This window comes from Typopeltis vanoorti, chromosome 16, assembly GCF_054136105.1.
Source record: "Typopeltis vanoorti isolate ZY-2024b chromosome 16, IOZ_Tvanoo_1.0, whole genome shotgun sequence".
In the NCBI taxonomy this organism is placed as follows: Eukaryota; Metazoa; Arthropoda; class Arachnida; order Uropygi; family Thelyphonidae; genus Typopeltis; species Typopeltis vanoorti.
This window is the reverse complement of record NC_143564.1, coordinates 74,091,256-74,118,170: the sequence shown is the minus strand read 5'-3', so window position 1 is coordinate 74,118,170 and position 26,915 is coordinate 74,091,256. Positions and strand designations below refer to the sequence as shown.

Below are 26,915 nucleotides of genomic sequence, written 5' to 3'. Positions count from 1 at the left end.
TATGGAGGCTGTTGACTTCATGTCAACTGCCTTAGTATGCCATAAAGCACTTCTTTTAGGTACCAATTACTGGTATCTTTATGGCATACTTTTCATAGTATGCCATAAAGCACTTCCTTTCCCTGTTTTAATGCTTTACCCTCTGGCTAGAGTAAAGCATTAAAACAAGAATATGACTTCCTACAATGATCCTACAGACTGTTGCTTTCTGGACAGAATGCTCTCCTCTCAACAATCCATGCCAAAAGTTCACACTCAACTTCATGAACTACAGCAAAAATCATTATGACAACCTTGCTCACTACAACAAACTATTGGTTCATACCATAGCTCCATAGCCACAATGTTAAAGAAATTTGCTATAAACTCAGTAAGGACAAAATATATAAAAACCAAAAGAAGCAGATCAAACATCATGAAAGAATGAGCAGCTCAAGACTACCCAAAAAAGGTACTCCGATTCCACCTAGTTTGAGTACACAGAAGTTAGGGTGACCAAGGAAAAGATGGAATGAAACCATAACAAACCATTGGGAAATCCCTAAAAGGATGATGCTGCAGCACACTATTCAATGTAGCCATTTCTAAGTTGACTATGACTCAACTGTACAAGCAGTTGACTCATAGTCATATAAATTAATACTATAAAAATATTGGTACATATAAATTAATACTATAAAAAAATGTATAAACTTTTGTTTAGTTCCCTTTACTCTCTCCCCTTTTTTCCTCTTCTAATTTTGAGCTTTGCAATCTGAAGATTTGCTAACCAAGATAATGGATAATAACCATTCCTGTTAAGAAGTGTTAGTTCAGAATGCTACAGGATTATGATTGTGACAATCCACAAAAGAGAAGATGTAAGAAGATTGGAGGCTTTGAAATGTGGTGCTGGCATCGCATGAACAAAATACAATGGACAGAAAAAAAAATCAAACCAACAAGTCCTGAGAGAGAGAAACGAAACAAGAACTCTAATAAAATCGATCAAAATTAGCAGGGATAGGTGGTTTTGACATATACTTCGACATGATGCACTTGTGAAAAGAATAACTGAAGGCAAAATAGAGGGGAAAAGAAGAAGAGGCAGACCAAGGAAAAGCTTTCTTGACCAAGTCAAAGACAGCACAGGTTTGAGGAGTTACCAGGAGGTTAAGAAGAAAGCCAATGACAGAGCGGAATGGAGGAAATTGCTGCTGAGCTACCAGTCCCAAGACTGATGCAACTGATGATGAATAAGATAAAAAAATGAACAGGGACTACTGCTTATCTCTTTCTTAAATGTGCGAAGACATATCAATAGAAATTTTGAATGGTGCAGCCTGTGACTGATTTTGTTAATGGAACAGAGGAGATTTAACTTTTTTCCTTAGACTTTTCTGTACAATTATCCACCATTATGCTATCAATAAATGATAATGATAAATCACAACATCACCATTTTTGTGCAATTATCTCCAAGTTATGCAATCAGTAGCAATGATAATGATAAATCAGTGCAATATGCCTAGTTTAGTTTATTCAAATGATATGTATAAAATCATAAATTATTATCATCATCATCATCATTTTGGTAACCTCCATAGAGTCAACAAACCCATCATGGGAGGTCCACTCAACCAGGAACATGTTTATCATAATGAGCTTTAAAGTTATTTATGCAAAGTAAGTGTTAACATTGAAATATGTGAGAAATAAATTAACGAAGAGAACAAACAAAAAAAAAAAAAAACACTACTGAAACAAATACCTGATTTTCCAAATTCCATAATGCTTTCAGTTTAAGTGATGGCACATACCAAAGTGACAAATTTCCAGAAGAATGTACAGCTGATAATAAATGCCCACCAGGAGAAATGCTCAGTTTAAACACAGTATCCTGCTATAATAAAAAAAAAATAATTAATTAAATTAAACACACATGTAATGAATAGCATTCCTTTCTCTCCTATGACAATCACAAATGCTGAAGTCTGGGAAGATTGAAGCAACTAATATTAAACATGAATATTGGGAAACAGTGTTTAGTTCTTGCATAGCATAACCAGAATAATGTAGGACAGTGGGGGGGGGGGGGGGATGTTTTAGGATATGTTTTAGTTTTAAAGTGTGCAAGTAGCAAAAGATTTATTATCTTTAGATACCAGAGAGGAAGTGTAAAAATTTCATATTTCATAAAAAAAATTTAAAAAAAAAACTTATATACAAAAAATGAACAAAATTATCTTTTAGGTACCAATCTTAGTCATTTAGTTCATTGAAGTAATTTGTGTACAGTTAGAAATAAAAAATAATAAAATGGGAAAAAAACGATCTTTTTCAAATTAAAAATTTAATAGAAAGGAATTCAGATATAACAACATGAGCAATATGGTTATAGCATTTTTTTTTTTCACTGATTACAAAAATAACAATAAAAATGTTCTAACACCTAGTAGTTCATCACAATTTCTATATTAAAACATACATGAAAAAAATAAACAAATAAATAAATAAAGGTAACATGATTGCATTCTTGAAATCTTATTTAAGTAAGGGAGTTGCAGGAGATGTATTAAGAATTTTTCTGATCATCTTGGGTTCAAAACCATTAAGTGCTTACATCAAGAATGTCGCAGACAAAGTGGATGCATTGATCTGCAAGTACAACATAAAAGTGGCTTTTTTACCTTTACAAAAAATATCAAGATTCCTACATCCACCAAAACCTCCACATCGCCCCATAAAAAAAACCAGATATCTGAAATTCACTGCTCTTGTAACATTTGTTATATAGGCCAGACAGGAAGGTTGGGAGAGATCCGCATGTCTGAATATGTAAAAGACATCAAAAAAAGAAGAGAGCATAAATCAGGCTTGGCATTCCACACAACACAACCACTACTGGCCATCAAGTGCTCTGGCAACAAACAAATGCTTAGGATCAGAGCCGGCGCTAGGGTTGCCAATTTCTATCTAAGCACCCCTGTGACAATCTGGGAGTGTGTGGTTCTTTTATTAAAATAATAAAATTTTAATTATTTGAAATTTCTTAAATAAATTTTGACAGAACAGCCACGCATTGGTTCACTAAATGTAACGAACCGGGAGTGTTGGCTAGGCAGGATAATCGTTAAAAACCAGAATATTCAAAAAATTCTCAAAAGTTAAAGCAAAATTTGATAAAGCCACTTCACTTTAATCGTTGAATATAATGATACAGGGATTATAGCCTTCTCACTGACCCGAATCGCTAACAAAATTAAAATGAATTTTAATTATAGTTAAAATTTATTTAATTATTAGTTAAAATTTATTTGAACTAAAGTTTAAAAAATTCTTGCATTTTACAAGTTACTAAATTCTTAGTAACTTGTAAAAAATTTTTAATAATATTTATAAGTGGAACTATCTTTTAGAAAAATAAAAAAAACTCAAGATAGATGAGAAAATAAGAAAAGAATTCAGAAATAATTAGAACATTTAATATAAGTATTCAAAAAATGACATCTTTACAGAATAACAAAAATAAATTAAATTACATAAATATACTTGAAATTTTTTTTATTAAAATTTCAAGGTTTTTGATTTCATATTCACAAAATTAGAAATAATGGTCTTAACGTTTAATTCCGCACATATCATTTTCAATAGCTATTGACGCCAAACTAACAAGCCTTTTTTGTGACATACATGTTCTTAAGTAGGTTTTAATCAATTTCAACTTGGAAAAGGAACGTTCACCGACAGGTAAGGTTAATAGTATTCTTAAAGCAATTGAAAAGTTAGAGAAAAATAAATTATTGGACACAATAAAATTAAGAATATCGAAAGGGCTTTTGAATATTTAAATTATCCTTCTGAAAAATACCCCAGAAAGCACATAACTCATCATATAGTTCTATTGCATTTATGTCTTTATTATCGCAGTCCTTCGAGAGAATCTCTAAATCGTCACAATTTTTTCATAACACTCTTTGTTATTAATTTGTAGTAATCTATACAAGAAATTGAAATTATCATAATATGTTTTTAGTTGTTCAAAACGTTCTATTAACAAACACATTCACTCTAAATTTATCTTCTGGCGACTGTGGCGTTTCGTCATGATGCTCGTAGTCAAATTGTCGTGTCTTCTTTCGTCGTCGAACTTCCGTACCAGTTTTAAATCCTTGTTCTCCATTCACCTCTTCACTCAGTTATTTTGCCGTTTTTAGAACGTCTTTAAAATTTGTATCTGATCGATACTCTTGTAAGAATATTTTTAAGTTTTAGATAGATTCTAAAGCAAGTGTAATGTTCATATTTTTGTCTTGAAGCATTTTACTCACAGGGTTTATTCTGTTAAGTAAATCATGCCAAGTTATAAGAGAGCAAATAAATTTGTAGTCCTTTATTTTAGCACAATGTTTGTGCTTCATGCTGAGTTTCTTTATTAAAATTTTCATTATTTAAAATTTCAAAAAGTGCATCATAAATTTCTCCTAATTGATATCGTAGAGGGCAGACTGCATTAATTTTACTTTCCCATCACATTTCTAATGGCTGTTTCAATGTTAATTTTTTTACGAAGTTTAAAAGGATTGCCCAACGTTTGTAAGAGAATGAAAGGAAATTTTATATTTCTTGAATAATTGCAAAGAAACTAATTGTATATGCATTCACTTTGGCTGCATCATTAATGATTAAATTTAGAGTATGAGCAGCACATGGCATGTAAAACATTCAAGGATTTTTGTTCAAAAGCAAATTTTGGAGCCCATATTTTTTCCCTTTCATATTTGCCTCATTTTCATACCCTTGACCTTGCATGTCTTCAATGGGAATGTTCCATTTTTCCAGTTGTTCCATTATTGTTGCACATAAACCACATCCTGTGGAATCTGATATATCTGCAAAACCTAAAACGTTTTCCCTGATCTTGACAATTCCATTGTCACAGGAAACAAAGCGAATAATAATGGTCATTTGTTCTGTTTTCCTTGCATCAGGTATGCAGTCTAAAATTATGGAATAATATTTAGATTTTCGAATTTATAATAAAATTGCATCCCTGATTACATTACTTAAAGTTTCCAATATTTCATTTTGACTGTCTTTACTCAAATAGTGCACCCTATTGTATTCATTGTAGGGCCCTTTCGACATGATTTTCCATAACAGGATCAAACATAGCGAACAGTTCGACTAATTTTAAAAAATTGCCGTTATTTAAAAATCATACAATTTATCAGATGATCACGAAAAGCTAAATTTCAACTACCAAGGAATTTTATAATTTCAATCAAGCATTCTAAAGCACTCGTCCAATGTTTCTTTTCCATTTCATACATGCTTTGAGTCTGGAAATCAATAGTAGTTTTGTTTTTTTAAATTTTTATCAAGTTCCTTCCATTTAAAGAAATTTTTCATGTGAGTTAAACTAGTCTCATGTCTACGTAAAGTTGTAATTACATTTCTCCAATCGTTATAACCTTCTACAAGACTCAGTAGGTGATTCAGGTGATTTAGTAGGTGCAACAAGTTTGCAACAAAAGCAAAAAAGAGAATTTAAAGTTTCAGAATAAATGAGCCATGTTCTTGGCACGAGCTCCCGTTTTCCATTTTTCTATTATAATACGTGGATATGTCTAATGTTATGCATTAAGGGAAGTGGCCCTTCCCTTAATGCATAACATTAGACATATCCGCAAGGAGGTGTGTTTTGCATTATAGGAGATACTGAGAAAGGTGGAGCAAGCGTTGGTAGCTTGCTCCACCTTTGCAACGAGTTGCCCTGGTGTTGTATCACCTTACCCCAGTCCTGAAGATACTTTCAGGTGCAAACTTTGTTTGCTCACACTTGAATAAAGGATTAAACTAAATTTATTATATAAGAAGCAGTGTTCTAACATACATACAGTAATGAATTTACAATTTGCATTCTGGTTTATCAATTATATTTAACAGGCGTGAAGTTATCAAAAACATCTAATATGCGTATTTAAACAGGCTTTTGTTGTGTAAAACTTTCATGTACCACTACCTCTGATGATGTAAGTCACATGAAACTTGACAAAACTTGTCAGGTTTTAATTGCTTATTTTTATTAAAAACTCTTTATTTATATTATAATGTGGTCTCAATACTGAAAACTTCCCACAGAACTGCTAAACCATGAAAACTTACATTTGCATTTCAGTTCTGAATGTTTTTGTGCAGATTTGTGTTTCAGTTCCCTTTGATATGCAGCTCCCTATTCACAGCCATTTTACATGGACACAGTTGCACTAACTTGGGAGTATCATATTCCTCCAATTTATACTAGCTACAAACATGGCACAATACACCTTGCCCATAAGGGGTATCCATAAATATCTTTCCAAGCACTGTATATGGGAATTGAAGGGTGACCAAGATAAAAACTGGATTCACATGTGCATCACAACTATTTTCTGTAGAAAAATCATCGTGATTTTTATTATACTTAATTTATTTTAAATATAAAAGTCATTCAGGGAATCTAAAACAAATCTGCTATATCTGATCAATGGATACCAATTTTGGAACTAGATCACATTTAATTACTACGCCCAAGATGGACTTGATATGAGACTTAAATTTAGAAAAACAAGATGTGGAATATTATATGTAAGCCATATATGAAAAAATTGTTGTAAAAGATTTTTTTTTCCCCCCAAAGCAGTCAGAAAGAATGAAGTTTTTTTTTTCAAAGGCCAATCTGATATTTTAAAAATATGCTGATGGATTAATGTGATTTCTTAATGAAGCACTTAATCCAGATGAACACAGATTGTTCAAGAGCTTTTCAAATTAATTTAAAACCTGTATTCCAACATGATGAAAATGCATATTCTTCTGTATCCATCATATAAGCATTACACATGAAAGATTCAAATATTTATACAAAGATACTTTTATCTAGCATACACAATAAATGCTGTTGATTTGCAAGAATATGAGGAACCAAGAGGAATCTCTTCATTATACTATCAAATAAAGGGGCTAAAATAAAATTTTAAAAAAATGTAAAAAAAAAAAAAAATCAGCTCTACAAGTAGAAAATGATGAATTAATCCATTACAAATCAATGCCCACATGTCAAAAGAAAATTTACTTTCCACCTGCTTAAAGTAAACTCATAAAATACAATAAGCATGTGCTATAATGAATACTACTATAGTGAAATGATCTGCTATAATGAACTAAAAAAAAGTCCAAGCCAAACGCTCAAAACCAATGATATTTTAAGCCTACTATGACAAACAGCAAAAGAAAAAAATCTTGATAGACAACTGCATTTCCTATTAAATGATGTCTCAATCAGTAGAATATTTCCCATCGTTAGACAAAGCAAATGATGGGAAATACTTTTTGATGTTTTGTATTTTTAATTCCTGCATCCTGTTGTCTATTTCCAAATGCAGATGATGCATTTGGAAATAGACAACAGGATAAGCAAAGCTTGGTATGGTGGTAAGGAGTCAGTTTTGTTTTGTTTTTTAGTTTTTAAAAAAAAAATTTAAAAGGCAAGCAATAATGGTAGATATATAAGAAAGAATGAGAAGAGCATGAAATTATAAAAATTAAAATGTAGAATTAAGGTAAAAAGATTATTAGCATAAATAAAATGTCAACTGAAATCATGATGAACATGTGCAAACTCTACCATTACTATAGCTATATCAAAAATTTAGCTAAAAAAAATCAAAAATCTAAATCAGAATATTTTTTTACTTTATGGATTAAGAAATAAAAAATGTTAAACACAAAATGAGTTGTTCATCCCTTTTAATTAAAACTTTGAATTAAAGCAATACTATATATTAGCATATATTTCTTTAATTTACAGCTCTAAGGGAAGAGGATCAATTTATGCTAACTGTCAGTTATTAACATAGCATTTATTAGCATAGTTAAGTAGCAATTGGCACAATTGCTAGTTCACAGCAATTGTGACAATCGCTTTCCCAGTCCATTTAAGATAGATAATGCTAACTGATGTTTATCACTCTCATTTCCTCACCCACCATTGAAGTTTTCCAGTGATTTTTGATTTTCATGGTATACAGACTGCACATATTTCTTTACTTCATAAACATTTCAATAGAACAGATAAACATTCATAATCAGACACACCTGAGTATATCTATCAAAGATTCGCAGCACTGGAATTGTTTGAAACCAACTACTTTTTACGACAGCCTAAAAGAATAACAATGATTAAAATTAAATGTCAAATCACAGCAATTTTCCCTATAATTTTTTTCCCCATTGAAAAGCAGAAACAACAAATAAATTATAATTATAATCAAAAAATATTTTAATGATAACACGGTAGTGTTACCATTGTCTTCTAAAAACTATTATATTCTTGGTTTAATCCTTCATCCAAGTGTAAGCAAATAAAAATTTGTGCATAAAGTAACATCACAACTGGGCTACTTATTACGTCATATGATACTGGGCTATGTAGTCATTAGCCTCTACATACAAGTAGTCCAGTTGTGATGTTACTTCAGGCACAAATTTTTATTTGCTTACACTTGGAGAAAGGATTAAACTAAGAATATAATTTCTTGGCATTTTTAATGTATAGTACAACCAAGTGAAAAAAACTTTCAAACAAACTTCTAAAGACATAGTGAGCTTTTAAATCTGAAATAATTACTGCTGATTACCTTTATATTAAGGTAATCAGCAGTAATACTCACACGCAGTCACACTACATTACAAGTCACTCAGTGTGCTAAACATTACTATTTTAGTCAACTATTGACTCCAGCCTAATATTTGATGAGATAGAAAAGTAATCACCAATTCACTAATATGTACACCCTCAAGGAGTGTACAGGCTACTATAACAGCACTAGATGATTAAGTTTATTATTAATCTCATTTTAGCTCTAAGGCACTTCTAAAAGACTCGATCCACTTTGTCTTCCTCTGAATTTTTTTTCTTGCCATCTTGACATCAAATGTTTTGCTAACCTTTCCTCTTCCATTCTATTTAAGTACATACCACCTTAGATTTGCCAACTAACACATTCTTGAATGCTAACACTGTCAAGTTCCTTCCTAATGTCTTCATTTTTAATATGATTCTACCACTGATGCCAACCATTCAGGCCCTTAATTTTTCTCAGAACTCTCATATTTGCGGTCTCTAATCCTTCATCATCCTTGATGCTGAATTATTTCTAACCCAAATCTCAAATCTATAACTTAAAACCGGGTTGAACGGTGCACTGTACACTACTAGTTTAGTGTTTTGGCTAATTTCTTTCTTATTCCATATCGATTTATTCAACTGGCTACCCACTATACCAAGCTTTGCTTATTCTGTTGTCTATTTCCAAATTTAATTTACCATCTTCACTAAAAGCTGTGACTAAATAACTAAACTATTTTACTTGTTCTATAGGTTCACTGAGAATAAAACTGAGTTTTCTACATTCCTGTTTATTTTAATAGTTTTGATCTACTGTAGATTTTCATGCCGATATTAGCCATGCAATCCAGATGCAAAAAGTAGAAGGAAATGATTGTCTAGGTTGATACAAATGATTTTTTGGTTGGAGAGTTGTGAATGAGAGCAACAGGTTATTAGAATCAGTTGTAAGTGCTTTGTCTGTTAATGGATTCAAAGAGTGGTATGATAGATTGTGTGGATAAATGGGATCTCCTGCGATGAGTCTTCGGACTCCATGGAGGTGTGCCCGTGTAATAATAATGTAAAGGAGTATTTGAAATTTGAAATATTCAATATTAAGGCAAGTGATGTGAAGTCATTAGCCTCAGTATATGAGTTGCCTTGTCATGAAGTTACTTCATTTGCAAACTTTGTTTGCTTACACTTGGATAAAGGATTAAACCAAGAATATAATTTCTTTGCATCTTTAATTTATCGTTAATTAAATTTAATATGTTAATTAAATTTAACATCTATCTCTGATTCAGAATATTTTCATATAATGTGTGATACCTTTTGGCTATTTGTATATGGAAATATGGCTTCTGCATTACCTCAACCTTGGTATCAATTCTGAGTCTGGCTCCCACTGGTGAAACTTCAATAAAGGTTGAAACTGGTCTGGGTAATGACCTGTCCCATAATGCATAGCATTATACATGTCAGTAAGGATATGTACTTTGCATTATGGCATGCTAAAGCAAGTGATGTGAAGTCATTAGCCTCTATATACGAGTTGCCCAGTTGTGAAGTTACTTCATGTGAGAACTTTGCTTACTCTTGTATAAAGGATTAAATCAAAAATATAATTTTATGGAATCTTTAATTTATTGTATAGCCAAGTGGAAAAACTTTCAAGAGGTTAATAATATGTAAACCCTGTGGTACTATCATAGTATCCATACCCTTGAGTGTACATATCAGCAAAGTGGTATTACGTAAAAAATTTTTGTTTAGCAGTGGTATTATTATGCTTAACCTAAATTAATCAACACCATTCTAATAAAGTTTAGAACATTAAAAAAAAAACAACTAGAAAAGAACAGATTAATTTAAAAATAAATAAATAAATTGACAAAAAGAATAAAATAAAAATATCATAGGTTTTATTTTTGGGAAAATTCCCATGTTACTCCTCTAAGTATATATTAATTTTATGGCTATTTAGCCTATTTTTGTTTAGGAGCCCCTTTTTATAAGGTCATTGTCACTGTGTTTGAAAATATATTTGTATGCTTTGTATATAGTAGTTTGATGATTTTTTGATGATGACCAAAACAAAACTTCTCAACACAAAAAATCATCAAACTACCATAGATCCAGAACACATACGAAGCGTACAAATACATTTTCAAACACACTGACTATAACCTTCTTCTTCAACTTTTGGTTCTGTCCACTGCTGGACGAAGGTCTCCCCCATGATTTTCCAAACCACTCGGTTTTCTGCCCCTCCCATTCATCTCGTTCCTGCAATTTGTTCCAGTTCATCTCTCCACCTTCTTCTCAGTCTTCCTCTTTGTCTTGCTCTATCCATTGGTCTCCACTCTGTTGTTTTTCTAGTCCATCTCCCATCACTGCATCTGGCAATATGGCCAGCCCATCTTAGCCTGTTTAATGTATTTTACAATATCCATGACACCTGTTTGAGATCTTATCCAGGTATTTGTCTTCCTATCTCTTAATGTTATTTTTAGCATACTTCTCTCCATGCAATGTTGTGTTGTTAAAGCTTCTGTTAAAGTCCATGTTTCTCCTCCGTATGTTAAGACAGAAAGTATGCACTGGTCGAAAGCTTTCCTTTTTAGACTCATAGGGATGTCACTTCTGAATATGTCTCTCATTTTCCCATAAGCGATCCATCCAAGATGAATTCTTCTTTTAATCTCTTTTCTTTGGCAATCCTCAAAGGATAATAGTTGGCCCAAATATACATATGAAGTAACTTGTTCTATTTCATGGTTTTCAATTTTGATAGTTCTATGGTTTATGTATTTATTCATCATTATTTTTGTTTTTTCTCTATTTATTTTTAATCCAATTACTCTGGAGGCTTCATTTAGCTGATTTAGCCTTTCTTCCAGATCTTCAAGATTATCTGTTATTATTATCTTTATTATTATTATTATCTGTATTATCTGTTTGTGGTATCCACCACAAACCAAAAATTGGCAACACTTCTAAAACCTACAAAATCACACACATACAAAGAAATATTAGAACACCACAATGTCGTTTACAAATTTCCTTGCCAAAAAGACTGTGATGTCACCTCCACAGGTTCTACTATCAGGTCTTTGAGCAGGACTACTAGAATACTTCCGAGACTGTAACATCCCTATTCTAGAACATCCAAATGATTAAAAATGCAACAACCAAAAGAAAAACAGAATATAAAATACAGAGAACACAGAAATAGGTGTCCACGCCGTTGAACAGAAACATACCCCGCAAATTAACAAGGCCATACTAATAGATATACAAGATAATGAAACAATGCTTAGAATATCGGAAACGATAACCATAAAATGTGACGAAAACTCAAGAGACGTCCACCGCCCTACATAATCTCCGAGTGTTGGAATCCATAACATAAAAATTAGGTCCCGACTCCGACCAATAGGAAATAACACAGTTTACACTAAAGACAGACACACCATAGCCTCCACTTCCCCTATAAGCTCCAAAGACGACGCACTGTCGAAACGGCTCATATCCCATTACTCCCACCCCTGAACTTAACCCATCATATCCTTCCCCTTCTCCAAAAAATTGTTTTTATTTTCACTCCCCTCCCAAAGTACTCTCTACCCACCCTTAATAATAATATATATAAAAAACACAGGTTTTTCAAAAAGATTCACATACCCCTTGCGTGACCAATAATTCTCCCACATTACTTCCCCTACCTTTTCCAAAAAAAACCCTTTCCTTTCAATCATACTCCCATCAAACAGCAGATGAATATATTGCCACATGGCAGTATGCTGCTGAATAAGAAAACAGCCAGCAACATCCTACAAAGGTATGTCCGAATTTTCCCTCTTATACCCTTCATATATTTATTTATGTAAAACTTCAGTAATGCCATAGAACTGAGTAAAAACAATGGCATTATAAAAAAGGGGCATTCCTAAAGAAAAATAGGCTAAATAGCCATAAAATTAATATAATATCAATAAAAATATCAATTTCTATATCATTCAAAAGGTCAAGTTCATTATTTCTGGCAACTCTTTTTCATTGTATATATCATAATTGAATGAACAAAGTGAAATAAGTTATATTAAGTAGATAAAGAAATTAACAATATTCTTACCTCTTCATCTTCCAATGTAGTAACAAGCTTATAATGAGGAGAGTCATAAAGAAATCTCCAAGCAGTTATGCCCATATCTACAGCTCTACAATTTTTGGCTTTTGGATAGCTTGGCGGGCCACTTACAAAAAGTAATTGATAACTTGAATGATAGGTCACAGCAGTAATTCCATGAGGATAATACTTAGAGAAATGAAAGACATGATCCTTTTTGAATCCTTCTGTATGGCTAATAACAAATAAATATAAGCAGCTTATTAGTGATAGAATAATGGTCTTTTCCCAGGAGCTCTACATTATTATATAAGCTATTTGAAAATTTCACAAACAGTATCTACAGTCCATCTTTGGATAATCAGATCACTCCATATCAAATATACTGTAGTTTCATACAATATAATTAACATATCTGATACCTGTAATCTTATCATTTTCTTCTTCTCTCTTCCATCATCTATGTGGATGTGCCAAATGAACTCTTTCCACTTCTGTCTGTCCCTGGGAAATCCGAACAATTCTGTCCAGTTTGGTGTAACTTATTGTGATTTGGTTTTCAGGTCCTCTTTTATTTTGTCTATCCATCTAATTCTGGGCTGCCCTTTGGTTCTTTCGCCTTCCATTGTTGTATACAGGACTTTAGTGGTAATCTTTCTGTTCCCGTTCTGGTGACATGGCCAAACCATCACAGTCTTCTTTCTTGGATTTTGTCTATTATCGTTATTTCTTGTTTTAGTCAATCCTTACATCTTCATTTCTTCGTCTATCCAGCAGAGATACTTCAAGTAATAATCTTCTTAGCCAACCCATTTCAGCAATTAATAATTTCTTCTCTTCAGCTTTCTTGAGATTCCAGCATTCACTTCAACAGAGAAGTATTGGGAGGACCATTGTCTCATAGATTCTTACTTTTCTTACTTGTTTGATGTCTCTTGACTTCCATATTTTATTTAGTTGTCCAAAAGTCTGCGATGCTTGGCTAATTTGTCTGTTTATATCTTCTGTAATTTCACTGTTGTACTCAATTACTCCTCCAAGGTAGGAGGAGATTTCTCATGAAGTTTTCTACCTGCTCTAGATTGTTACTATCAATTTCAATTTTCAGATTGGTGTTTCTTTTTCCTATTTGCATAATTTTCATTTTGTCTATATTTAGGTTTAATCCAAATTTAATACATTCTTCATTTTATCAGAAATTCGTTGTATATCTTCTTCCGTGCTTGCAAGTAATGCAATGTTATTTAAAAATTAAGTTTATTATATTTTTTCCATATATTTTGATTCCAGAGTCTTCTTTGTTTAAGGCCTTACTGATTGCTTCTTCCAGTGTAAGATTGAACAGGTCTGGTGACAGATTGCATCCCTGTCTTACTTCGCTCTCTGTGTGGAACCTGTGGATTAAGGTGTCCTCCACTCGTGCTGCACTTTCAGATTTCTCGTATAGATTCCTTATTACTCATAGTTTTGTTGGGAATTCCAAATTCTTTCATAGTTTCCCATAGTTCTCTTCTACAGATCGAATCAAATACCTGACGAAAGTCTATGAAATTTATATAGCAACTTTGGTTGTACTCTAGCATCTTTTCTATTAGCTGTTTTAAGGTGAATGACTGATCAAATTGTGTTTCGTCCTGGTCTGAAACCTGCTTGTTCTTCTCCTAATGCTAGTTCTATGTATGGCTTAATTTGTTTTTGGAGTATACTTTCATAATAACCTTACTTGGAATACTGAGGAGGCTAATGTCTCTGCAATTATTGCATTCTGTTTTATCTCTCTTTTTTTTTCTTTTTTTTTTTGTATATATAGGAGTTAACTGATTGGTCCAATCAGTAGGTATTGCTTCATTTTTGTAGATCCTTTCAAATAATGTTTTTAATTGTTCCAGAAGTTGTTTCCTGCTTTTAAGAATTCTGCATGTATCTGATCAATACCTGGTGTTTTCCTAGGTTTAAGTTTATCTATGCTATATGCTGCTGTTTCTTTCGTAAAGATATTTGTTTCCTCTTCCATTTCGCTGACTGGAATAATAACATCCTGCGAGCTGTTTTTATTATATAAGTCTCTAAAGTATTCTTCCCATCTGGCCATTTTTTCTGTTTTACTTTCAATCAGTTGTCACTCTTTGTTTTTGATTGTTATCATTTTTGTTGTCCGTATCTTACTAATGTGATCTATTGGTTTATATAATCCATAGAGGTTATTTTCTTTTGATAGCTTTTCTGCCATTTTGCATTTTTCTTCTAACCAGTTATTCTCGTCTCTTTTAACTAGTTTTCTAATTTCCCTGGTTAATCTATTATATTCATTTCTGTCAAAGTTCTGTTTTAATTTGATGCTTTTCCTTTGGTCACTTAATGTTTTTACCTCATTCGAGATCCAATCCTTTTTACTTTCTCTTTCTGTGTAACCTATTGTGATGATTTTAATATTATTTCCTTTAATTTGCACCAATGTTCTTTAATATTTATATTCTGTTTTGGTAGTTCCTTCAGGTTTTTATTTAGTTCTAGTTGATATTTATTTAGAATATTATTGTCTTGTAGTTTATTTACATTGTCTCCTTTTGACTCTAGAAGTCCTTTCAGATTTTAATTTTATTCTTAGGTTTGCTAGTACTAGCTTATGGTCTGATCCACAGTCTGCAGTAAAGGATCCACAATTTAGAATACAAGTATCCCTCGATTAACGCAGTTAATTAATCCCTCAATGTTACCGCATATATCAAAATCGCGTTAATAAAATATAATAATCAATGGTAAAAAGTACAATTCTTCCATGATCGATTACTGTATTAATAATTCGTTTTAGATGGTATACTCTTTTAGGAAAGATAAAAAATGAATGCAAAGTAAATTTTAATAAATACTTGTATCTACATTAGTTACTGCAATTTTTTTATCAAAAGAAGTTATCAAGAGTCATTTGAACAGTTTTAGTTTTTATCTTATGTATAAATTCATAAGATTCATAAATTAGGCATTAATTCTACAACAACAAGCAAAATGACTCTCCAGACCTCGGCAAACAAGCATTTTTCGATTAACATCTGGATTCATATCCATTACTTGCTGCTTAAGCTATTCTAAACTGAAAATATTTCATCCAGTTCTTTGACTGTTATCTCCTTTGGAACCTCATCTTCACATTCCATTTGTTCATTGTTTTCATATATGTGTTGTTCAATTTCAAGAAGATCGTTGCCACTGAAATCTTTTGAATTTGAATCTAATAATTCTTTAACATCTTCTACATCACATCATCAAAACCAAGGTCTTCACCAATTGCAGCTATTTCTTCAACCACGTTGTTCACAGGATTTTGAAAACAACCTAAGTCATTAGTGCATTCTGGCAAAAGATTTTTCCAAACAGCTTTCATGCAGCTAGAAGACACTTGCTGCCACGGGTCATGAATGTTTTCAATTGCGTGTTTATTGTTAAAATTTTTCCATAATTCTTAGAGCTAACTGAATTTTCTCCTGTTGTTTCTACTGCCTTTGAGAATGTCCTTTTAAGAAAATAGTCTTTGAAAGTTGCAATGACATCCAGGTACATAGGTTGCAGCGATGATGTTGTATTTGGTGGAAAAAATAAATCTTTCACATTCTCACACAGATCATTAAGAGAATTTGGATGACCAGGTGCATTATCTAAAAGCAAAAGAGCTCTGAAAGTTATTTCTCTTGCAATAAGCTTCAACTGCCAGGCAAAACAAGATAAACCAATCTTCGAATAGACTTGGGATAAACAAAGCCTTCTGATTTGCCTGCCAAATTATAGGTAAAGAGTTCTTGTTACATCCTTTTAAAGTCCTTGGGTTAAGTTCAATAGACAATTTAAAATCTCCATTAGCATTCCTTCCAAGCATAATAGTTAAGCGATCTTTTGATAATATATATCCAGGCTGTGCTGCTGCTTTTTTTGATATAAAAGTTCTAGATGGCTTTTTTCTAATAGAGGCCAGTTTCATCTACATTGAAAATTTGGTGGTAATCGTAATCATTTTTCTTCGATAATTTCCTGCAGCTCAGCAGGAAATGTGGATGCAGTATCTTCATCAGCACTTGCAGCTTCACCTGTTATTTTCACATTCTTTAGTCCAGCCCTAGATTTAAAATTTTCAAGCCAGCCTTTGCTAGCTGTGAACTTTGAATTGTCTTCTTTATATTTAGTCTCTTTAAGTCTTGAAAACAGGCTTAGAGCTTTGGCCGTGATATCATAGGTACTAATTGGAATTCTCTTTTCATTGCAGTCTTCCAGCCAAATAATCAACAGATCTTCCATTTCAACCATTATAGCATTCCAGTTATGTGAGCATTGCATACTTGCAGATGTAAATGCAACTTTACCTTGCTCGCAATACTCATCAACTTTGGATAAAATAGTCCGTACTGTAGACTCATTAAAACCAAATTCGCTTCCGATCTTACTTTTACTTTCACCACGTTTAAATCTTTTAATTATATCAAATTTTGTATCTAAGGTAATTACTTTCCTCTTTTTTTTTTTTACTTAATGGCCCAGTTGTGAGATTGCTCTTATTCTTCAACATGATCAATGGGCTGTAAAATTTACAAAAAATGTAATTTGTAAATACATACAGCAGAACTAGAGCTTGTAATACACTCACTCTTAATTGAAGTAACTGTCTTAATTGAAGTAGCTGCGAAGTAACTGTCTGGCACTCAGGCTCTGAGAGCATGGCTGCGTGGGAGGAATGACGTCATCATGCTCATGCCACGAGGCTTGCATGTTTTTGTGTGGTAAATTTAAAAGCGCGTTACTCAAAACTCTTGCCACATATATCAAGGGATTGCTGCAATTAATTTCGCCACGTCAATCAAGGGATACCTGTACTTGGTTTCCTGTAATCTTATAAGTTATAGAATAGATCATTTCTGTTTAATGCCTACCTTATACTACTTTTATAACATGAGACTTTTCTTTTTTACCATCAAATTTTTATTAAACCATGTTATAATCTGAATATATCAATTTCAAATTATGATTTTAATATGCACTAAGTGGCAAGTTCATTACATATGCTATCTAATAGCATGTTAGACAACTGAGACTCTTCAATACATCAGGGCAGTGAATACATGATTCCAGAATTGCTCTAGAGGAGGGTTTCCAAAACTTTTCCGGCGATGGAACACTTCACAAATCCTGAAATTTTCACGGAACACCTTGGTTATTTTGTAATGTATTAATTAATAATTAATTGTTAATTTAGCTTATTTTTATAATTAATTAATAATTAATTAAACATCAACATCATTAAATTGGTTTGTGCTGATTTTTATTGACATATCCCATTTTGATCATCAAAAATTTATAATATTATAAGTACTTACGAGTGAATGCAGACTTTTTCTCCTGTGTGCTGGTAGTTTTCCCCTCCTTTTGTACATCCTGGAGATCGCTTTGTAGGCTGGTGGTGGTGGATGACTCACTATCTGTTATATCACAAACACTTTCAATAAGAGATTTCTTAATACCAAAATTAAACAAAGTCCCTTGTCTCTTATTCATATTAAATAAATCTGCAGGCCTGTTACTTTTAAAAAATAACGGCACTACGGTTTCGAAACTTTCACCCTACAATACGAACTTGCGAAGAAAGTATTCGGTATTACTAGACTACCTTGATCTCTAATTTTAGTGGAAAAATTTTCTTTATACTTCCTTGCTGATTGGTCACTGACATTTGCAATACAGATGTTATTTTTTTCAGTTTTGAGAACAGAGGATACGCCACCCATTGTTGTAATCAGCTTGCAGGCAATTTTTATGATCAGTCATAAAGTGGTATTCTCTTTCCTGATTGTTGAAAGATTTCAATTTGTGAAAATTAATGATAATTCATGAATATTTCCATGTTTAAAAATATGCCGCTTGGTCACTGACATTTGCTACACAGATGTTATTTCTTTCAGTTTTGAGAACAGAGGATAAGCCGCCCATTGTTATAATCCACTTGCAGGTAATTTTTATGACCAGTCATAAATAGAGGTATTCCCTTTTCCAAATGGTGAAAGGTTTTGATGTGTGAAAATTAACGATACACAGATGTTATTAGAAGATATGTTCAGGCGCAAACTTTATTTGCTTATACTTGGATAAAGGATTAAACTAAATTTATTGTAGTCTAACGAAGTGCAAAATAAACTTCCAGTTGGTCAAGCAGTTAGCTGCTCTCTCACTAACATATGCCGCTTGGTCACTGACATTTGCTACACAGATGTTATTTCTTTCAGTTTTGAGAACAGAGGATAGGCCGCCCATTGTTATAATCTGCTTGCAGGTAATTTTTATGACCAGTCATAAATAGAGGTATTCCCTTTTCCAAATGTTGAAAGGTTTTGATGTGTGAAAATTAACGATACACAGATGTTATTAGAAGATATGTTCAGGCGCAAACTTTATTTGCTTATACTTGGATAAAGGATTAAACTAAATTTATTATAGTCTAACCAAGTGCAAAATAAACTTCCAGTTGGTCAAGCAGTTAGCTGCTCTCTCACTAACAGGCTGCATACATGAATCCTGTCATAGGCATGGATTTTCATGAATAGGTGATGATGTTCTGGAACTCCACCAAGTCAACTATGTCTATGAGACCAGTGTATTATATCTGTTAATTGCATATGCACTTCTGGCGAGTTGGCCTGTTCTGGAAGACGAAAAAGTTTCCAGGAGAAATACTGCTACTCCTGTATGAGACAACAGGAGATAACTATCATCTCCAAACATGAGTCCACCACCCCCACTTACTAGAAGCATGACATGGTTCAAAAAACATCCACATTTCATCTCTAGAGCAAGGTTTATAAATTATGTAAAAATAAATGAACAATAGTTTAAAAAAAATTATATAAAAAAAAACCTTAATACATCCATGTGATTAGCATACTATAGGTTCACAATCTGTCTTTAAATCACATTTAAAATAAGGTTTTACGTGTTCCACTCCAAATATATTATGAAATATATTAAGAATATATTTCATAATAATTGCATCACTACAATTGCACTGCAATATTAATTATCATAACAATCAATTATACTGAGGGCATAATTTTGTAATTAAAAGGTCCAAATGAAATGACTGGATAAATTTTAATTACTCCATATATCAAATTTACTTAAATTTCAATAATAAAGGAAAGAATTATAATTTCAAATCAATATTATGAGGAATTGTTATCAAAATTATTTCAAATTATTCTGCCAATAAAAATATTTTATCAAGCAGATTTAATCCAGCACTAGATCAACAATGAAAACTGAAGTTCTGCATGCGCTGCATTACACAAAGTCAACATTAATATTAATTGGGCTTCTAAAACATTTACACAGAATCATCACGAATATCTTAATCTTAATATTTACCATTAAGGGGTGACAGGATATAACAGTACAACATAGTTTTAATATCCTGTCAACATTTTCTTCCAGATTACTCTATCACTTGTCAGCACTGCAATATTAACTTATATTTCTGTCTTCTAGACCTGCTGGCCTGTTTGGCCCAGTGGTTGGCATATCCGCTTCCAGCCAAGAGGCTTTGGGTTCAAATCCTAGGAGCATGGATATTTGTGATTGTCCTACTAAGTCTGTAGAAAAGGTATCTGTGACCCTACCACTTCTTCTAGCAGGTCTTCACTCCAAAAACCCAATGAGGTATAGGAGTGACCTTACCGTATCAAATGATGTTACATGTGAATAACTAAATAAGGGCACTTTTGACTATATTAATCCACCTACATCTTTCTTTTCCTCTGAGACTTTTTCAGGCCATGCAGGCAAATGGAGAACACATCATCCACACAATGGACGTTGTTTCAGAAGACAATGAATTTGAGGGTTTTAAAGAAAATAAATTTCCAAAAAAAAAAAAAGACAAAATTTTCCTTGCTTATGTTAAGAAGGCAAGCATTCTGAAGGTAAGGGGCAAAATATTGCACAATTAGATACAGAGTGACAACATGAGAAAATGTCACATGCAAACTCTTACCAATGAAGAGACAATTGAATCTGTGAATAGCGCTAATCCACTACCAAAAAACCTGAAAGAAGGAAACAAAGGCAATGAGAATGAATATGCTGAAGACAAAACTTGGGAAACAGCACAAAACTATTTGAAAAACTTCATGAATTTTGTAGGAAAGAAACAAGTCTTTATTCCTCAAGAGTCGATGATTACAAAAGTCCCATTTTATGTAGTATCCTATCAAATGCTTTAGCCAAATTATGGCCCTTTATTGAACAAACAATTCTGATTAAATCAAGCTGAATATCCATGTGTCCAGCATGGACTCCTCCACATACAGAGAAAATATGTTCCATTTGCAAATTGCTAAAGTTGGTCACCCTACTCCTTTGTATCCACAGATTCATCATGGAACATTTGCTCTGCTTGCACCACATCTATCGTAAATCTATTCACACTCTATTTCCATTTATGCGTCACTCACTCATTCTCTAATTATAATAGAAAAAAACAGTTCTTGTTCTTATTCAGCACAACCTTGCACTACTTCTAGAAATCTTCCTAGTTCTACAATTTGAAAAATCTCACTTATTGCCATTCAGTAAATAGTTATCAATTGTAGCTTAAGAAACAGTCGTTTTAGGACAGTATGACAGATTTCACAAGTTGACTGTGGTATATGCAGGAGTGACCAATAGTACGGGAAACATTTATTATACAATTTCTTGGCTTGTGCCATTTTCATTGTTCTTTTAAAAAGGCTCCATAATTCTAAATTTTTCATTTGTTTTTTCCATTATCCGAAGTATGATAGTTCACATGAATTTAATTCAAGTGTCACCATTCTGAAGCCATCCACTGTCATTTCAGCTGCATGGAAAAAATGATACCTCTATTTTCTTATAGAGATTACTGTAAATAACTTTGTGCAATTATCTTAAATATGGTGGATCCATTGGAACACGTTTAAGTAGCATACCTAAAAATCAGCAATTTTTGATTTGTGTTCATTTTTTGTTTAATTAATTTGTTTCTAATTAGAAACAAATTTTAGAAATGAAGTGCATATCGATAGTAGCATAGCATGGTTACTTGTGCCCTTGGCAAATTTGTAGTTAAGTGCTTTCTTTCAGTGTAACAATTACGATAAAATATCAGGTCACTGATATTTTATCGTAATTGTTATTGACACCAACTATAGCATTCCTACTTCTGCATATTGATACAGCTTAGCCTTGATGAAAAAATGTTTCTATTTATAACACTCAAAGTTCTGCATGATATTATATATGATACTGTAATATTTATTTATTATTTTAATCATCTTTGTTTTCAAGTTACTCTTTAATGAGTCCTGCCCTTACACCGATATCTCTGTCTGCTTGAGCTTATGTTAAGATCCTTCTGAGACGGTAACCTCTATTCTTGCCCAAGATGTTCTAATCTTAAAACTAACGTCTGATACTAATACTTGACCTTAGTCCGCTTGTAATCTGCTTAACTTACTCCCCCCCCAACATCATAAGGTATATTTCCTTATACATGCTAGTGTCAAGAAATAAGGAAAACGTCTATTTAAGGAGAAATCCTCAATTTAGAATGCCAATATTCATGTTTAATAGCCCTTGAAAAATTTATATTAGTTAACAACTGTGCCATCAAGGACTATGCAAATTTTTTATTCTTTACTAACATGAGAATCTATCTGTTAGCATATATAAGAGCCCTTTGTTCATTAATCTCAAGCAACTCTGAATTGTACAGTCATGGTGGTTATTTTACCTTGATCACACAGGTCCAATTAGTTTTTTGTCAGACAGTGCATTGGATAACAAAGATCAGGAAAGCTATTTATAAAACTAAACATGTTTATTTTAACTAAGACAAATATTTTACAAACAGCAATAGGCATATATCATGTGCTTGAATCACAATTTATGAAGTAAAGCTAATCACTTGAGACATTAAACAAAGAAATCTCACACTCAACTTATTTAACATGTGAAAGGTCTTTAGCAGGCAAAGCCTTGCATTCAATTTTATAGAATTTAAGACACTTTCTTTGCATTAGTTAACACAAGCAATATAAAAACTTATACCATTCATTTATGCACATACAGACTAATGCTCGGCTCTCTAACTTCTTTGCTAAGTACTACAATTGATTAAACAGGACTAGCATCGATTATCTACACAAACAATCTTGGACATTAACATAGAGCAATCTACTTACTAGCTCTCAATATCTTGTAAATTCCTAGGTTTTTGAGGGGTATGGGTGAGTTCTGCTGGTTCCTCCCTCATTCTTGTGAAACTGCTGCAATCGGGTACTATTCGATGGTTGTCTTGCAAAGTTCTCTCCCTTGAAAAAGTAATATAGTTCTTCGGCAATGTTAGGAACTGCTCTGGTTGCAGAATATATCAGCTTGCTCGTGGGTCAGTACTTTCATCGAAGAACATCTCAGAAGGTTCCTTTGAATATGGCCTCTCCTGATTCTCCCCTTGCACTGGGGGTACCTACCAGCAAACTTCCCAAGATCTCCCGGACAACTCCTCAAGGGACTACCTACTCCTCTCCTCTCAAGACTCCAGAAACATTCGAAAAAAAGCCCTTTTGCCCGACAATCACAGTGTTTTATATCATTCGACATCCCTCGTCTTATCATCCAAACTTTCCGGATTTTCTGGAAGCACCCTGACGTCACATACACTTACTTTAGGTCTTGGTGGCAAAACTCCTATATTTCAGTGACCTTACAGCTTATTGTTCACCTCCAGCTCACTAGCATAATCCTGTCTAATCCTTTTAGTTACATATACTTGTAGTTCAACATTCAGTTATTTTCACAATATAATACAAAGTTCAATACATTAAAGCAGGTTATATACACTTCTAATTTTACATATTTTATGACCTATGTAAAATCAATATAGGTGAAAAAAAATTTCTTTGTTTCACCATAAGAGATTTTACAATACAACACAAGTTAACAAAATAGTTTAGTGAGGAATGGTAAACATCGATCTGTTTGCTATGTAACTTTTGTTTGCAGTTACTTGGCTTAACAGGAATAGAATACATGCACACTGTTAAACTGTGCACTACATCCAAGTAATTAATAACATTATTATTGTTTAAACTAGCACCATTGGCATGGGCAAAGAACACTGCTCAAAATCAGCATGATGAATACATTGCAGTAAAATGAATAACTAGTTGAAGGAAGTTCAGTCTTCCAATTTGAAGTGACATGATACTTTTATAAAAGTGAAATACCCAACAAAAAACATGTTTATTTATATGGTAAGATTGGTAAGAGAGACAAAACTAATTGCTTAATGTGATAGCAAAAACAAGAAAATACCACAAGAAATAAAATGAACAAGCCATGGAGCTCTAACCTAACAATTTGTGGATACTCCTAATTCATTGAACACAATTTTCATTTTAGTTACCTGTAAAATTATTGGCAATCTTTTATTATTTTGTCTTAACTCTTTGGAAGCTAGCAGATGAGTTCAATGAAATTTCCAGAGCACAATGGACACCATTACCTGTTTACTGAATTTTTCTTTTTTTTTTAATGGGAGCAGAAGTGATATTCTCCATTTGATTGGAAGGGAGAAAATTACAAGCAGTTTGGGAAAACAATGGCCATCAAAGCTGACTAAAAATAGCAAGTGAAACTGTTTTAGTTTACAGTTTGTTGTAATAACTGTTTCTTCCTGCTTCAGGAATCTTCTAATGGCTAGCTTTTTTTTGTTCACTTGCAAAAAAAAAAAAAAAAAACATCATGACAAAGTAACTTTGTGCAGTTTGTGTGGTTATTTACTACTTTTTTTTTTTTTTTTTTTCAAACTGTTGGAATGATGAAGTTCTGATGAAACCAAAAAACTTCAGATCAGCGAACAAAAAACTGCTTTCCCAGTGAAGTTGGATAAATATATTACTGCATGCATGCATGCATGCGCATGCTCACACATCAATAACCACAGACGTAAAAAGTCAGTAGCAAAATAGTGCCATGTGTGAGCAAGTTGTGATTTAATTAAAAGTTACATGTTACACACACACACATATTGTGCTATACAAAATATACTTTTGTTTCTTTTGCAATTTTTCATCTTCTATGTTTCAATGAATAAGTTTAAGGAAGATTACTGTTTTTCGTTTTTTTTTTTTTTTTTTAAATCCAAATCACAATATAAAATACAACTACTCGTAGCAAGTGCCCAAATCATAAATTTCATTTTCACAAAAAAGGTTAATATGCAAGATGAAAAAATTTCTTAACAATCAAGACTTACAACTACCATAAAAAATGCAGCCTGTTTTTTTTTTCAGAATTTCAGTGTAAGTAATAACCCATCCATCAGTCTTTTTTTCAACATAATAAATTAAATATAATAAAAGCAAAATAGTATTTACCTTACAAGATAACTCTCAAGTTTTCCTTTAAATGATACCACCAAAAATTCAAATGACCTGTAAGAAACAAAACATGCTGCCAAATTGAACTATAAAATGAATACTGTAATCAATTTCTCTCTCACACACACACACCTGCATGCATTTCCTCTAACAACTTTCATCGTGATAAATTGTGTAAAATACTATCAATGATTCAAACACACCATACGTTTTTTTAATCAGTAAAATGATTAAAAAAATTAATCTGAAAAATAAAAATATTTTACGGTGAATGTATTTTACAGTTTTTATATATTTCATTATTTGTATTCTAGTAGCAAGACTTATACGTTGGTTAGACATAACTGGTAATTAGTTTACGGAATTAACAACGCATATAAAGTATATTAATTAAAGGTAACTTTAATGAATAACTTCTATATTTCTACGTTCCTAACCTCAACAAATTTGGGTGCATGAAACTGCCCCAAATTTGGGAGACTTTCATTATGAGAACTTCAGCCCAACTGCCAAGACTACCAAATTAGCCCGCAAGAGGGCACCATTAGGACTTTAGGAACAATATTAGTTTCTTGCTTTCTTCCTCATTTGCTTTGTGTTAGTTCCTGAGTGCACATACCATATCTTTATGTTCCTGAAGATGGCAATGTGATGTTGCCGAAATATAGAAGTTATTCATTAAAGTTACCTTTAATTAATATACTTTATATGCGTTGTTAATTCCGTAAACTAATTACCAGTTTCATCATTTGTAATCTCTTCTCCTTATTATTAGAGCTGATCCCATTAACAAATCCTCAGGTCAAGTAAAATATGACTCAGTTCTTGGATAAAAAAATGAATCAAGCACAGTTTAGTCATACTAATTGTGTTCAAACTTATAGCTTATCCAAAATGGAAGTGTATTTGTTGTCAATTCTCATGATGAGTATTCTCATACTCATCATGAGAATACAAAAGATCTGTTGAGCACACGTTAATTCATAAGGCCACACGTCACTGCAACCTTATGAATTAACTAATAAAGCTAAATATGTTTTGTGAAAATTTTAACAAAGTCTGAACATCTCTGTATCTAATACAACACATTTATAACAAAATTCAATACAAACCATTTGTATTAAATTTTGTTATAAACTGGGATAAAAATTTACTGAATCATACTACTTAGTTAAAATACCATATGGAGATGAAGTAAGATGTACACAACACTCTAAACAGTGCAGTCAATTTTAAGAGTGAAGAACTATAAACGCACTCTGCAATTTGGATATACATGAACATAAAAAATAAATAAAATAAAAAAAAAATGATAAAATGTGGGAAAAGTGTAAAATTGAGTTTGAAATTAGTGAAAATTAACTGAAGGCAAGAAATCAGATGGGAAAGGAATTTCAACAGGCTCAAAGGAATGAATTTTAATTAAGACCTGAAATCACAAAAATTTTGGATGAAAATAAATAAACTAACTGCTTGTATCCATATGAAATATGGACTAGGAAGATGAAGACATTCTTCATGATAATGAAGACAGATTGCAGTGCTTAAACCTCAGAAGTCTAAAACAATGATAATTAACAGCTTTAATGGAACATGCACACTAGACATATTAAAATAACTTTCATACTTTACATATGGAACAAAAACTATACAGAATTTATGTATCAATCTATGTAAATATTTGTCTTCCTCCGGGTATTTTTCTTGCTATTCTGGCAAA

At 32.4% G+C, this 26,915-nt stretch overlaps 1 protein-coding gene across 1 annotated transcript in view; it reads right to left on the bottom strand.

Annotated features, from left to right (window-relative positions):
- LOC150098133 (NBAS subunit of NRZ tethering complex-like) overlaps nt 1-26,915 on the bottom strand; it is a 1,063,858-nt gene that overhangs the window by 910,516 nt on the left and 126,427 nt on the right. Inside the window, exons 8-11 of the mRNA XM_090406267.1 lie at nt 25,193-25,249; nt 12,771-12,999; nt 8,119-8,184; nt 1,751-1,882 (exon numbers count right to left, since the gene is read on the bottom strand). Of these exons, the coding sequence (XP_090262393.1) occupies nt 1,751-1,882; nt 8,119-8,184; nt 12,771-12,999; nt 25,193-25,249 (484 nt within the window). The remainder of the gene's footprint in view (nt 1-1,750; nt 1,883-8,118; nt 8,185-12,770; nt 13,000-25,192; nt 25,250-26,915) is intronic.